This window comes from Loa loa, assembly GCF_000183805.2.
Source record: "Loa loa unplaced genomic scaffold supercont3.10, whole genome shotgun sequence".
Taxonomy (NCBI): Eukaryota; Metazoa; Nematoda; class Chromadorea; order Rhabditida; family Onchocercidae; genus Loa; species Loa loa.
This window is the reverse complement of record NW_018108190.1, coordinates 698,838-711,674: the sequence shown is the minus strand read 5'-3', so window position 1 is coordinate 711,674 and position 12,837 is coordinate 698,838. Positions and strand designations below refer to the sequence as shown.

At 34.2% G+C, this 12,837-nt stretch overlaps 5 protein-coding genes across 7 annotated transcripts in view; all 5 read right to left on the bottom strand.

The window, feature by feature from the left end:
- Positions 1–529: 529 nt before the first annotated feature.
- Positions 530–3,216, bottom strand: LOAG_08329 (hypothetical protein). The gene is made up of 8 exons (XM_003143861.2): positions 2,924–3,216; positions 2,474–2,661; positions 2,044–2,185; positions 1,707–1,850; positions 1,577–1,639; positions 1,357–1,442; positions 926–1,051; positions 530–666 (listed from the first exon to the last, which is right to left on the bottom strand). The coding sequence occupies exons 1-8, from the start codon at positions 3,191–3,193 to the stop codon at positions 543–545; spliced, it is 1,143 nt and encodes a 380-aa protein (XP_003143909.1). The 5' UTR covers positions 3,194–3,216; the 3' UTR covers positions 530–542.
- A 451-nt stretch (positions 3,217–3,667) lies between these two features.
- Positions 3,668–4,740, bottom strand: LOAG_08328. 2 transcript variants are annotated; one of them, XM_020447672.1, is made up of 2 exons: positions 4,248–4,740; positions 3,668–3,889 (listed from the first exon to the last, which is right to left on the bottom strand). In XM_020447672.1, exon 1 carries the CDS (start codon positions 4,565–4,567, stop codon positions 4,274–4,276), a length of 294 nt encoding a protein of 97 aa, XP_020307250.1. In that variant the 5' UTR covers positions 4,568–4,740; the 3' UTR covers positions 3,668–3,889; positions 4,248–4,273. The 2 variants fall into 2 exon arrangements, with proteins under 2 accessions (XP_020307250.1, XP_003143908.1); XM_003143860.2 differs by having other exon boundaries at positions 4,295–4,740.
- Positions 4,741–4,802: 62 nt separating this feature from the next.
- Positions 4,803–5,858, bottom strand: LOAG_08327. 2 transcript variants are annotated; one of them, XM_020447671.1, is made up of 3 exons: positions 5,738–5,858; positions 5,492–5,596; positions 4,803–5,161 (listed from the first exon to the last, which is right to left on the bottom strand). In XM_020447671.1, exons 2-3 carry the CDS (start codon positions 5,580–5,582, stop codon positions 5,025–5,027), a joined length of 228 nt encoding a protein of 75 aa, XP_020307249.1. In that variant the 5' UTR covers positions 5,583–5,596; positions 5,738–5,858; the 3' UTR covers positions 4,803–5,024. The 2 variants fall into 2 exon arrangements, with proteins under 2 accessions (XP_020307249.1, XP_003143907.1); XM_003143859.2 differs by lacking the exon at positions 5,738–5,858 and having other exon boundaries at positions 5,492–5,726.
- A 180-nt stretch (positions 5,859–6,038) lies between these two features.
- Positions 6,039–8,247, bottom strand: LOAG_08326 (cell junction protein LIN-7). The gene is made up of 4 exons (XM_003143858.2): positions 8,027–8,247; positions 7,228–7,394; positions 6,847–7,068; positions 6,039–6,490 (listed from the first exon to the last, which is right to left on the bottom strand). The coding sequence occupies exons 1-4, from the start codon at positions 8,061–8,063 to the stop codon at positions 6,305–6,307; spliced, it is 612 nt and encodes a 203-aa protein (XP_003143906.1). The 5' UTR covers positions 8,064–8,247; the 3' UTR covers positions 6,039–6,304.
- An 810-nt stretch (positions 8,248–9,057) lies between these two features.
- LOAG_16627 (ubiquitin protein ligase) overlaps positions 9,058–12,837 on the bottom strand; it is a gene marked incomplete at its 3' end in the record, with an annotated part of 8,069 nt that continues 4,289 nt past the window's right edge. Inside the window, exons 10-20 of the mRNA XM_020449278.1 lie at positions 12,591–12,690; positions 12,346–12,450; positions 11,707–11,889; positions 11,506–11,551; positions 11,284–11,361; positions 10,890–11,137; positions 10,271–10,489; positions 10,068–10,166; positions 9,750–9,915; positions 9,513–9,637; positions 9,058–9,225 (exon numbers count right to left, since the gene is read on the bottom strand). Coding sequence (XP_020307248.1) covers positions 9,058–9,225; positions 9,513–9,637; positions 9,750–9,915; positions 10,068–10,166; positions 10,271–10,489; positions 10,890–11,137; positions 11,284–11,361; positions 11,506–11,551; positions 11,707–11,889; positions 12,346–12,450; positions 12,591–12,690 — 1,537 coding nt within the window. The remainder of the gene's footprint in view (positions 9,226–9,512; positions 9,638–9,749; positions 9,916–10,067; positions 10,167–10,270; positions 10,490–10,889; positions 11,138–11,283; positions 11,362–11,505; positions 11,552–11,706; positions 11,890–12,345; positions 12,451–12,590; positions 12,691–12,837) is intronic.

The following is a 12,837-nucleotide window of genomic DNA, read 5'->3' as shown; positions in this document are numbered from 1 at the left end:
CTGGATATGTCACAATCATTCAGGCTATTGAATGAAATTTGACGATATCTCAAAAACATTTTATTTCTCTTTGGATCAACCAATTTGAAGTTAGTACTTGCATATGCATTGTCGTAATACACAACTCTTCGTGAGAATTGACTTATCTTCATTCTCTGGCTGAATAAATTTAGTTCAGATGTTAGGCGTTTGGCAGAGATCTTTCTCTGCTTGAGCTTTTATTCATTGGTTTCACATTTGAATGATCTAAAACGCTTCATGTCAGAACTTTCATGCCTTTGTAGCTCTCTCGAAAACCTGAACTCCTAAAGCTGGAAAGCTTAAAAGTATTTGTTAATAAAGAGCAATAACTCAGTGGATTTAAAATCTTATGTGCGTCCGGAAATATCTAAACTGACCAAAAGGTTCTTCAGAAAAAAATGAATCCAGAACTTTAAACCCTCATTATTCTTAAAAAATTTTCCCAAATATGCTAAAAATACTAAAATGTAGTTTCACAAGATGAAATGATCAGCATGAAACAAAAATGGTCCTTGCAGACGTCATCGATGGCGATTATAATCTTTCTCCATGTCTTGAAGAAACTTCATTGTATAATCCTTCAATTCTTTTGATTCTGATTGTGATAAATGGACAGCTTTTTTTGCATACCGCAGTGCTTCCAATCTGAAATTTAATACGTTAGCCAAAATCATCAAAACTTTTCAGTATCCAGTAGTACGTTATCTGCTGTAGACCATTAGATGTCGGATAAATGGCTCCTAAGACTTGTAATGCAAGGTGTCAGCTATTTAATTTCATACATTAAGTGATTAAATTATTGATGGTTCGTTATGGAGATTTTTTAATTTGGTAAACAATCAATTAGTGACATGAAAGGTTTCCTTTAGTTTTATTTTATTCGATATACTCTGAAGTATCTCACCTCTGACCGCAATGATAAAGCGCTTCTGAATAGTTACAATAGTATCCAGGTAGTAGACTGTTGCATTCATCGATATATAATATCCTATCTATACCAATTTCCAAATACTTTTTTGCAAGATCAAACCTGATAGGCTTTAGCGAATTACGAAAACCTTGTTAATTGTAAAATTTGAATTTAAAATTTAAATTTGTAAAATTTGTAAAAATTCGCTTCATTTGGGCCACTACTTGAATAATTCCCTTCTAAAATCCCATCCTCTATGTTCGGAAGTTAGACAAAATGAATGTTCTCAGGTCAGCTGTATAGGAAGCGCAGCAGTTGTGATTTTTCCGGAGAAAAGTATTTCTATCGTGAATGTTGCTGAGATTGGTTTACTTTTTTACACCAAGAAGTAACACTAATTAATCAGTCCGTAGGATGAGATCTACCTGTTCCTGGCAATCAATAAAGCACCATAATTATTGAGCATATTCATGGCGTGGAAGCAATTGATGCCATAAATTTGGTGTGAGATCTGAAACATATAAATAAATATATGTAAAATGCATGAGAAAATTATATCCGTATCTCCTGAAAGAATATGTTCGTAGTGGTACTCTGAAATTAGGCAGTGTTCCAGAGTGAAATGAAATTTTTTAGAGAAACTACCTTCAAAGCTTCATCCATGAGTTGTACAGTATCATCCAGTCTCTTTTCTTCTCTGTATCGGACCTGCAATGTTTGACTTATTTTTAAAGTAATAATTTCACGGCTAATAAGTATGATGAATTAAACTTACAATGAAGTGGGCGTATTGTTCGAGACACAGGCCATAAAGAGCAAGAGGGTCTGTGAATACAGTTCCATAGTGATTAATGACTTGTGGAATATCATACGAACCACCATAGTTTATTGAATACTTCGCCATATGCTTCTCGACTACCTTCAATAAAAGTTCCATTTGCGCTTATTATATCTGTACCTATATTTATCTATCTATCTCCATTTACCTATCTACCTATGTATATATACATATACAAGTAAATGAAATGTGGAAGTCTGGATATAGAGCGAGTTTCTATAGGTTATCTGAAGCGAAAGTTACACAGGAGATCACAGATTTATTCATGACATACTTTCATTTGTCTGGCAGCGCAATGCTTGTAACCAATTTCGGCATCATCTAGTTTGCCTTTCTGAGCAAATATATCGGATAATTTGAGGCTCACATCGATAAATTCAGGATCGTAATCTTGTTTCTTGTGTAAAATTATTAACCTAAATCACTGACATCAAAAGTAAAATTTATTTAATATTTTCAAAAATACCTTACTTTTAGCAACTGTAGTAGACAGATTGAAATTTACATCGAGACTCCGAAAATAAGAAATAATTGCGTTGAGACATGCAAAACTCAGAGTCAATGTAATTCACCACAATGAAGTGAAAATAACATTCGAAACAGACAAGACAGCTCCATGGACAAACGATATTGGAAAATCGTGTGTGACGTATATCAATGGAAAGAAAAATTAAAATCAAAAAAGTCAACAAAAACCGAGAAACCGTTGCAAAAGGCCGCGGAAAGCCTGCTCTGCATCATCCAATTTTCCCATTTCATAATAAGTATTGGCTAATTCGTCGATAATTCGACTAGCAATTAACTCATTGTTTTGTCCACTGGCCATTTGCATTGCCTCCTCCAGGATCATCACTGCTTGGTCATAATTGTGCTGTTTTCTATATAACCATGCCTTTAAATGGACTCATTATAGAGCTCATTATACATTTTTTATAAACTTCATGCAATAAAAAGATATTGTAAAAGTTGAGAAAAATCTTCCACTGACCGTCTTTTTGTTTCCAAAAAAAGTATATGTAACTACAGGCAACATTCAAAAAATGAGATCAGCGGTGCCTTCCCACGGAAGTTCCCTCTGTTATTTGAAAATATTCGAAATGTTTACTAAAACTTTCATAACAACAATACAAATTTATCAGTCCCTGAATTCTTACTTTCTTGATTTTATGTTTCAGTGGATCCTTATCAAGTTCAAATGGTGGTATTCCAGCTAAATCCTTGAATGTTGTCATTAATGAAAAGCCAAGTAAGGGAGCACCAGCAGCTCGAGCAAACCATCGCCAGTGTTTCTGATCCCAATAACCCTTTCTGTAACCGCCTGTTCGGCCACTGTTTCTTGAATTTCTTGGAAACATTGTCAATGCTGTCAGCCATTGTTGCTTACGAAATACGAACGAGTACCAGTTTATTAATCTTCCTTGCATCTTTAGCAATCAAATATCCTGAAGATCAAAAGCTTCTCACGTTGTAAATCATCACTATGAAAGAAGTGCCACATAATAACACAGTTCTTAAAGATTTAGCCGAAGGTTCAAATGATGAGTAGAGGATCCATCGCCCTCAACAACTGCGACTTCTTCCTAACCGTTCTCCCACAATATCCTTCCAAGGAAATCAGAACTTTGTGGTAAAATATCAGTTTTTGATTTTCAAGAAATAAGCCAGTAAAGGCTGTATCAAATACTTTATTTTATCATTTATAAATAGAGAAACTTTTACTGCTTTTCCAAGCAGTTATCAAAATCGAAGGGAGATCAAAGAGGGTTCAAATAGCTTCTCCACTACGACATTTCATTCAAAAAAAAGCCGGTAAATTCACCACCTGAGAAATAGTGCTGTTGAATGAACATTGTTTTCATACTATCAGTAAAGAAAAAAACTCATCAAAGATGAAGACATGCACGACAGCTATTTATTTAGAATAAAACATTTAGAGAGAAATACACAATAAAACAGTGAAGCTTCTATTCACAGTGAAAAAACTAATCCATCTTGATAGCAAAGGATGACCCGCATGAACAGCCCTTCTCGGCAACTGGATTATCGACGATACGAAATGATGATCGCATCAAGTCTTCGAAATAATCCACCGTTGCACCCTTCAAAAACTGTAGCGATCTCTGAAATGTCTTACGTTATAAGTAACGTAGAATTATTGCATTGAAATACCCAGTATTTTTTCTCTATCCCACATTAATCTATTATTTACTCGACGTGAATAAATGAAGCAAATTCTTATTTATGGGAATGAAAATATCTATAGAAATAATTCAGCTTAGCTCAAATGAAGACTTTCTATCCAAACTTCGTTTCATCAAATTTCACTGTGTATCCTGACTTCTCCAATCTAGTTTTAGGCTTTTCACGCAACAATGGAAAAATTCCGTTATGTTGACTGTACTAGAGGTAAACAATTTATAATATAGAGACTCAATTCGCTTTCGACAAAACAGAAATTGAGTGTCAATTTCTCTTTACCTTCCTTCAAACATCTTGCAAATCTTTCAAGCAAGATAAACATAAACCTCGTCGACAACAATCTTAATATGATCTTTGCAGAAGACAAGATCATTGTCATTGATTTTGTTGTCTATACTCATTTTATATTCAAAACCGGAGCAGCCACCACCATCAACCATTATCCTCAAGTGTTCCCCGATGCTAGCAACTTCTCGCAGCCGATTAACACAATTTTCAGTGATTTTTAAATCACCAGAAGCACCATCCTTCGCGTAACCCTTTTGAATTGCAAACAGCAAACGCCAATTTTTGATCGCAATCTTTGATCTATTCATCATTTTCCATGTCTGGAAAATGCAAAATGAAATTCGGAAGAATTTGCTTTCTTCACCGACATGTAAATTCCACTAAAATAATCATCTCTAACACTGAAGTTCGACAAAAGTTCTGTGCCAATACTTCTCCAAATATTAGCGTAGAACATCATCAGTAAAGTGAGTTTATATTTTTCGCCCTCAGACAAAAAAGCGATAACCAAAACAAAAGAAACAGCTGGAAAGTCAAGCCGCAGTTGAGAAGACGAAGTTCGTGCCAAACAAATAAGTTCTAAAGTGCAATGTTTATTTCCACATCATTTTACCAACTTCACAATAATTTCATAATTTAAATCTCAGCAAAAAAGAAAATTTGTATTTATAAAATTCAAAACCCAGGGCACTGCGTATTAGATATCAAAACAGGTTTTTAAAATTTCAGATCTAACACTTGGAAAATGAAGAAACAGAGAGCACCGATTTAAGAATTCAAAGTTTTAATCGAACTGAAATTTGGTACTGAAGAAGTATTCGTATTTGATGTATGTTGTGAAGACTGGAGGATACTCTTCAATGCATTTAACCGCATCGATTCTAACTCTACAGCTCGTAGTAATCCTGAAATTGCCCATTTAACATGATGTCACAATGGACTAGCAGAAAAACCAATGATGCTGTGCTTTTCAACCAACCTGATAAGCTTTAGCATTACCTATACTAAACAAATAAGTAGCAAAATATAGTCTAAATTATCTAACATCAGAAAATTTCTACAGTCCAAATATCAGCTGCAGAGAAAATCTATATTAGCTGCCAAAACAAATCGGTAAATGGAAAGATAACAAATACAGGAATACTAGACTCCTGTCACGCCCTCTCCTTTTCAAGTAAAGGGTAGGAATGTAACATTGTAGAAAGCAAATAAAAAACATACGATAAAAAGGAAACCTGTAAAATGGACATGAAGCCGTTGCAAAGCTCTCTCTTCTCTTTCCAAATTTATAAGCTGTTTACGAATTTGAGTGGCGTTTTGTGACATTATTTTTTGTCATCCTAAAAATTTATGGCTAAAGATGAAGCCTATTTCCTCGAAATAGTTTTGAAATGACCAAATTTAGCTGAAACGAAAGTTGTTCATGTGTTCAACATTTAGGAATTTTTACAATACTTTCGAAAACAGAAAAAACCACTCACCATAAAATAAGAATAGTAACTAAATCAACTTGGATCAGTGAACATATATTGAAGTCGAATTAAAAAATTGATTTTCTATGAAAAGATGACCTCTGTAAATAATTCGAAAGAGAAACTGAGGTATACATAACGAGAATATATGTGGTGATTTAAGACACAACCGCATATTATTTTTATACAAATAATAAGCAATATAAGAACATAAGCAGCAAGAAAGAACATTTGCAAACGACACTGCTACAGATGCTATTGGTAGTATCGTGACATTGCACCAAAAGTCATAAAAATTTGAAAGAAGTATGCAAAATACAGTGTGCGTCTACAAGTACGATGAATTAACATAACAAGACTTATCAGTTTGAATTAACAAGATTTATCAGTTTAAAACCAGTTCATAAAACAAGTAAAACCCAACAAATCATCAATCAAAATTAGTTTGATTCAGCCGCAAAATGTTAATAAAATGAGCCAAACAGAAAGTTTTCCTAGGAGCCATAAATATTTCATAACGGATAAGGTGGAAAAAAATTCTGAAAGTGAAGGAAAATGAAAACATTTAAGCTCAGTTCATCGTTTGAAAATGGGTGCAGGACTGTTCTGGTTCGCTCTTCGTCGCTGTCGTTCAAAGCGTCGCTCCATTTCATCTAGTAATCGCGGTGTATATCGTACAACCAATTTCACGGTACCTCGTGCCGACTTCAACAGGTCCACTGCTTTTTCATGACTTTCCCATTCAACATTAATTCCATTCACCTAAAGTTATTGCATCGTAAATAATTTAGGGGAAAATTTACATATTAAAATTATAATATTTAAAGGAAATGCACTTAACAATATAATTGTTTCCAAAGAAGCATATAAAATTGCCGGGATTATATGTCATTGTGCGGCGTTTTCTACCTTAACACTACTTTCGCGAAAAACAGTAATAGAATTCGGATGCTTCATTTCAGTTGAAAAAATGTTGTAAAAATGTGCTCCGAAATGAAAGGCTTCAGTTTTCACGGAGTCATAGTTTATCTTTTAGAAATCATACCAGAATCTTTGTGAAAACGAAATTAAAATTAAGAATTGTCTTTATCCAATTAAATCAAACAACACATACTAACCGCAATCAACTGATCACCACGTTTCAATTGTCCATTCCTATCAGCGACACCTCCGGGTATAATGCGAGATATATAAATAGGTGAATTCTGCTCCTTCCCACCCATAACATTAAATCCAAGACCTTGGTCTGTTTTTGGAAGTTCAACAATTCGCGGATGTGCATGTCCCTCCGCTGCTGCAAATGCTGCCACAGTTGCTTTAGCTGTGGCACTTGTTCTAACCTAAAAAATTTGAAAGAAAAGCAATTACTTTCTCAATGTTGTTCCAACGAAATAGCAAAACTTTAAACATAATTTACGTACTTTTTATCAGTATATTTTAGAATGAACAAAAACCCGGCACTCCTGTTTCCTTTTTCTTTTTTTAATTTTGAACTATACCTCTCGAGAATTATCAGCACTGATGGTGTCGTAAACAGTTTCAAAAACTTCACGAACTGATGAGAAGAAATCAGACTGCAAAATATTTTGCAGTGATGTAAGCTTCGGACTATTCAATTCACCGGTTTTTTGTACATGTTCGATCAACTCAATGATCCTTTGAATATCTGCAATTATGCATTATCTTTGACAATCGAACTCGGTAAATCAAAAGACTAATAGTATTTCTAGCTATTATTCAAAATCTTTGAAACAGAGGAGGGCAATTAATTTTTCCAGGGGGTCATATGAGAAACTGGAATGGTCTTCGAGTTGCTAATATACTTAACTCAGTTCTCCCAACACCGTATCCATTTACCCATATATATTATCCCTTCATAAAAAAAGTAAATAAAACATTGTAATGGATTCACTGAAAACGTGGAGGGTAATGTCACAAAAGGATAATGTTTCATTTACTGTTTGCTAATATTGAGTGTTGAACTGTAATGAAAGATCAATGGACCAAAATACTACGCAGTAGTAGTAACAAACGACTTGACTGTGGCACCCGGGCGCGCAAAGGAAGAGCGGCGAGGCAAGGAAAAATGGCGGTGGTAGCAAAGGGAGGGAGGGCATGCGTTTCCTGTGGCTTCGTGGGTAGGAAAAAACTTGCTGGAGGACCACTAGATGCTTTGCTACCACTACTTTCTTTAGAACACGCCAACAAAAACGAGCGCCTCGCATTTAAACCATTTCTGGCAAAATATACTTTTTTTGGAACAAAATATTTCTAGAAAAAAACGTTGATAATAAATACCTCTGTCGAGATGAAGACCATCGGATGACTCTTCCATTAAAAACAATCAGGTCTGTATATATGGTTACTAATTTGTACTTCTGATTCGCAACTTTACTCAAACTGTAATTTCGGAAGCAAATCTTAAAAAAAACCTTATCGAAATCAAAAAATCACCGCTATACTTGATATTAATTGAGTGTTTCATTCATATTTTCACTCTCATTCCGAAGAAATTGTTTTCAAAAGCTTCATTATGTAAAAATACGCAATTACCTACATTTACCTCAAAAAAGACTTCCTGCAAATAATACTCTTTAAAAAAAAGAAAAAAAAACTACAAGATTTTCAATCTAAAAGACAAAGGAAACATTTGATAGCGACAAATCGCATCAAAGCAGTATGAAAATTAACGCTTAGAGAAAAATTTTATATTCTATACGTACCTGCAACAATAGGGAGATTACAAACCGTGTGTAGCTTATTAATAGAAAGAGGAATGGAGGGGAGGGGGTGGAAATGACGAGTACAACCACAACACTAAATTACAGGAAATTTTTAAAAGTAATGGCTTTTTAAAGAATTAAAAATTTGTCACTTAAACAATCTAAATTTAGAATTTGCACGAACATCTAAAAGGATTTCTTGTTGTAAAGGATTTCTTGTTTCTTGTATTAAGACTATAAGACTTTCATTACGTCATTCTTATTGTAACTGATCTATTATGCATCTCGCACGAATCACTCATTTGAACTATGACCATCAAGCTCCAACTTCTGCACACAAATATACAATCAATTTAATCAAAAAAATTTCATGGGAAGCAGGAAATTCTTTAAAAAAAAATAAAATTAAGCATGACTTCATTACTAAGTTGGAGTTTCAAATATAGTTGAAGTAGCATGAAAGAGAAGGTAATACCCGGAAGCAGATGGATTAAGCACAAAGTGTAAAACAGGTCTCATTGAATAATATTTCAAATGTTTACAACTAGATTTATTACAAGTAATCTATATTTATATCACCAAGATTTTCAAACAAGTACAAAAATGTCATGAAAGTTCGAAACCAGCTCCACAATTTACTGCATAGATTAGTTTACGACGCAATGTTTCAACATCATCGTATAGTGGCAGCTTCAACAAATTCATACATGTCGCAGCAGTAGGTAGTTTATCAACGTCGTGGACAAGCTGAATACCCATTGGCGGTGTTAAAGTCTAGATAGATAAACACATAGTTAGACTTTTATAGAACAAAAATGGTTTTTGTTTTATGAATCAGTCGGAAAGGGCTCTAATTCCAAGTACGGAAAACAGGACAAAATCCAAAGGATTCTGCTCTGACCTTAACTACTACTCCTCCCTCACTGCACAAAAAACTATTACATCGAATACTCATTCTACCTTATTGTCCAATAAAAATTTCCATCTTTGACTGCGGTAAATCAACAAGAGAAATTCCAGTAATAGACAAAATACTGGAATTAAATTTCGAGAAATATCACCTTAAAACCCATTATGGGTGGTCGCGGACAACCAGTTATAAATTTTAACAGCTTCTTTTTATCTCCAGCTGAAAATCCATTGATGACCGACCAGAAGAGGTCCATGTACTGCTGATCATTTTCAGCTTAAATAAAAATTTTCAAATGAATTATGCTCACGACGATTATAATACACAAATAAGCAAGATTAAATTATTGGGGGCAGAGGCAATAAGTGACAGGACTACTAAATCTTACATTTTATGTTATGTACAGCTGTGAATTTCTTTAGTTCATTGAAATCAATTTCTGAATCACTGCCGCCAACCAACATCGAAATTTCTAACGGTGAGAACATTCGCAACCATTCCAAGTCTATAACGTTCCTTAGACCACTCCGAAGCGCGGCGATCATCGGTGAAAGCTAGAAAAGGACTGAATATTTTAGCTTGTTTTTGAGCAAGCATTCGAAGTTCGTTTTAACAACTTATCAGTTGCAATGAAGACAAATGCTTCATTGCAACTGATAAATTGTTAACATGCGAATGGAAAAAAAAAATGGCAAAAGGAACTCACCCGCTTAGAAAGGTAATAATTAACATATAACTGTATATATTCCATCCTGTTATCTGCTGTTACTTTGATACAACTACCATCTTTCTTTAATTCTATCTTCTGCAAAAAATGGTGTTACATCATTTGCGAAGGTTCATTTAAAGAAATAATTTAGCTCCAGTAATTTAACGAGCTTTATGCTAACAAAAGAATTCATTTCTTACCTCTGTCACGCCGAAATTATCAGTGATAACAGTGAAATCAAGATCAAGAGTTTCGATCTCTTCTAATGAGCAACGCTTCAAAAACTTCAAATTTTTGTGCAGAAGAGGATCATATGACTTGACTAATTCCAAGTCCAGAACTGTTCCCGGATTTCCCATCCATTGCAGCAAGAAGAAATCCGCAAAGCGAATGTCTGCCAACAAACCTTCATAGACTAACTGCAAAACAGATAAATTAAGGTATTAAAATTGCAGGATATTTGATGTATAATCCAAGCTAATTTAACTAACTTATCTTCCAACGCAGACGGCCAATTTCAAACACACCACTGCACTAACGACTGAATTGAGATAAGTCAACTGTGCACTCTATCGTTTCAGAGTAAAACTTAAGTAAAAGCATTAAAATAAATAATGGAGGTTCATCAAATTATTGTTTGAATGCTTACCATCAAAATACAGTGACAACGTGAATAAGTTAAATAAATAAGCCAATGAATAAGTCAAAATCGTAGGAACAATGTCGAGAGATTCATCAACAATCAAAAAAATCATCTTATTATTCAGGGCAAATCTTCCAAAAAGCAGGTACGCAAAACTTGACTAATTAACAATTTACCTTAGCAATAATTCGCCCGATGAAATAGAAGTGATCAACAAAATTAGTTGGGTAAAGAAACGGTGCCAAAGGGTTTGGATATAAAAGCTGTTCATGGGTTGCAGCAAAAAAACCACGAGATGGATCAAGAGCAGTCTGAAGAAGTTCGTAAAGAAATTCCCTGAAAATGCCACCACCATCAACGCCAGCTTCTTCTAGTCCAGCCCAGTTTACCATCTGCACACGAATTGTTGACTTCATATCGGGAACTAAAAATAAGAAGTGTATATACTAAATTTCTGTACAGTCAACGAAATTCGATGTCTTTTTTTTGCCATACATGGTACTTTTGTTGGCAGTACTTGACAAACATAAGTGCTACATTAAGTAACAAAAATAATTATTACAGAATTACCGTTATGAGGTTGTAATGCTCTGAAAGCATCTTCGTACAAGGTTGCTCTGTGTACAGCGATAAAATGTCCATTTCGGCCTGAAAAATTCACTTTTTTAATTTGAGGGGTTTATGCGAAAAACACATAGCAATCATTAACTTTCTTCTTTCTTGATGTACAATAAATCTTTGTTTATAATCTACAATTTCGTTGTCATTACAAAAAATAGTCGTTGTACCTACCGGAATCATTCCGTATGCGATCTCTTAGAAGTAACTCTGTGAAAATCTGAAAATAATCAAATGAAAAGCTGACAGGCCTGGAATTTTCTTTGATTTACTCTCATTTTACAAGCAGAATCAAAAACAAAAATACACGTTTGTGTAATCATTTAAGTATGCTTAAAAATATCAGATAAATCCGTGAAAAAAAAGTGGGCTTACCTCAGTTCGTTGGATGAAAGGAATAACGAAAGGAATACTGCGGACGATGGATAAATTACGCAACTCACTGACACTTGGAGGGTCTTCATTTACATCCGAATCCCTATTATCAAGCAAAAAACGTACAAATTCAAATGGACGCCTTGCGCGGCGCCGACGACCACGCCCATTTTGCCACATCGACTAAAATAATGAACATTTCTACAAAGCTGTTCGTTTAGGCTTGTAGGGAGTTGGTAATACGCAGAGAAATTCAGATTTCTCAAAATTACTGACTATAAGATATAAACATTTCCTCTAAATTCCTGTGTGAAGTCCTGTGAACCTCCCCTTTCATAAAGGACTTATCAGGATCAATGAATTTCCAGATTATTACTAGAAAGAGAGGAGATTTTTTGGTTTCTGTTACAGAATCCTTCAGATACTTCCCAACTGCTTTATAATCAATCCGAATAAGGAGCGAAACACACTTCCCAATTACGGCAAATTAACATTCGAAAAACCGTGATAAGCTGATATTTTCAAACATAAGTGGACAAAATAGCAACGCTCTTCAAATCTTAATTCATTGTATCTGAATCTGCCACGTCATCAACTGCAAATAAATAAAAAATGAATGGGAAAGAGAAATGAACTTACAGAATTGACAACAACATTCCTATTATGACTGGACCAAAAATTGTGAGGCATGACACAAACTCGATTGTCTCGTTCATGTAATGCTTTCGTTAACAAGGCGACATCCTAAAAACACGCTATTGAATTTATTAAAGTTTCTTTGCTGAGACCAAGTTTACTTAAATCCAATACATTTCGCAAAAATAACAAAAAAAAAAAAAAAAAAACCAAATTAGAAGAATAAATATTATTGCCATTTGAATCACCTGGAATAAATCCGACCACTTTGAGCTCTTCACAAAAGATTGCTGGAAAGGTCCACTATTAACAGGAAAAGCGAGATCAATTAAACCAAGCGTAAGATCTCTTGAAAGTTTCAATTAATAATAGAACAATATATCAAGGTAACAAAAAATGAGTGAAATAGAAATTAAATCCGTACGGATTTTTAAACAAGTAATGAAATCAATTATATTTTGAAACATTGCTAGCAAATTAATTTATATTTATATA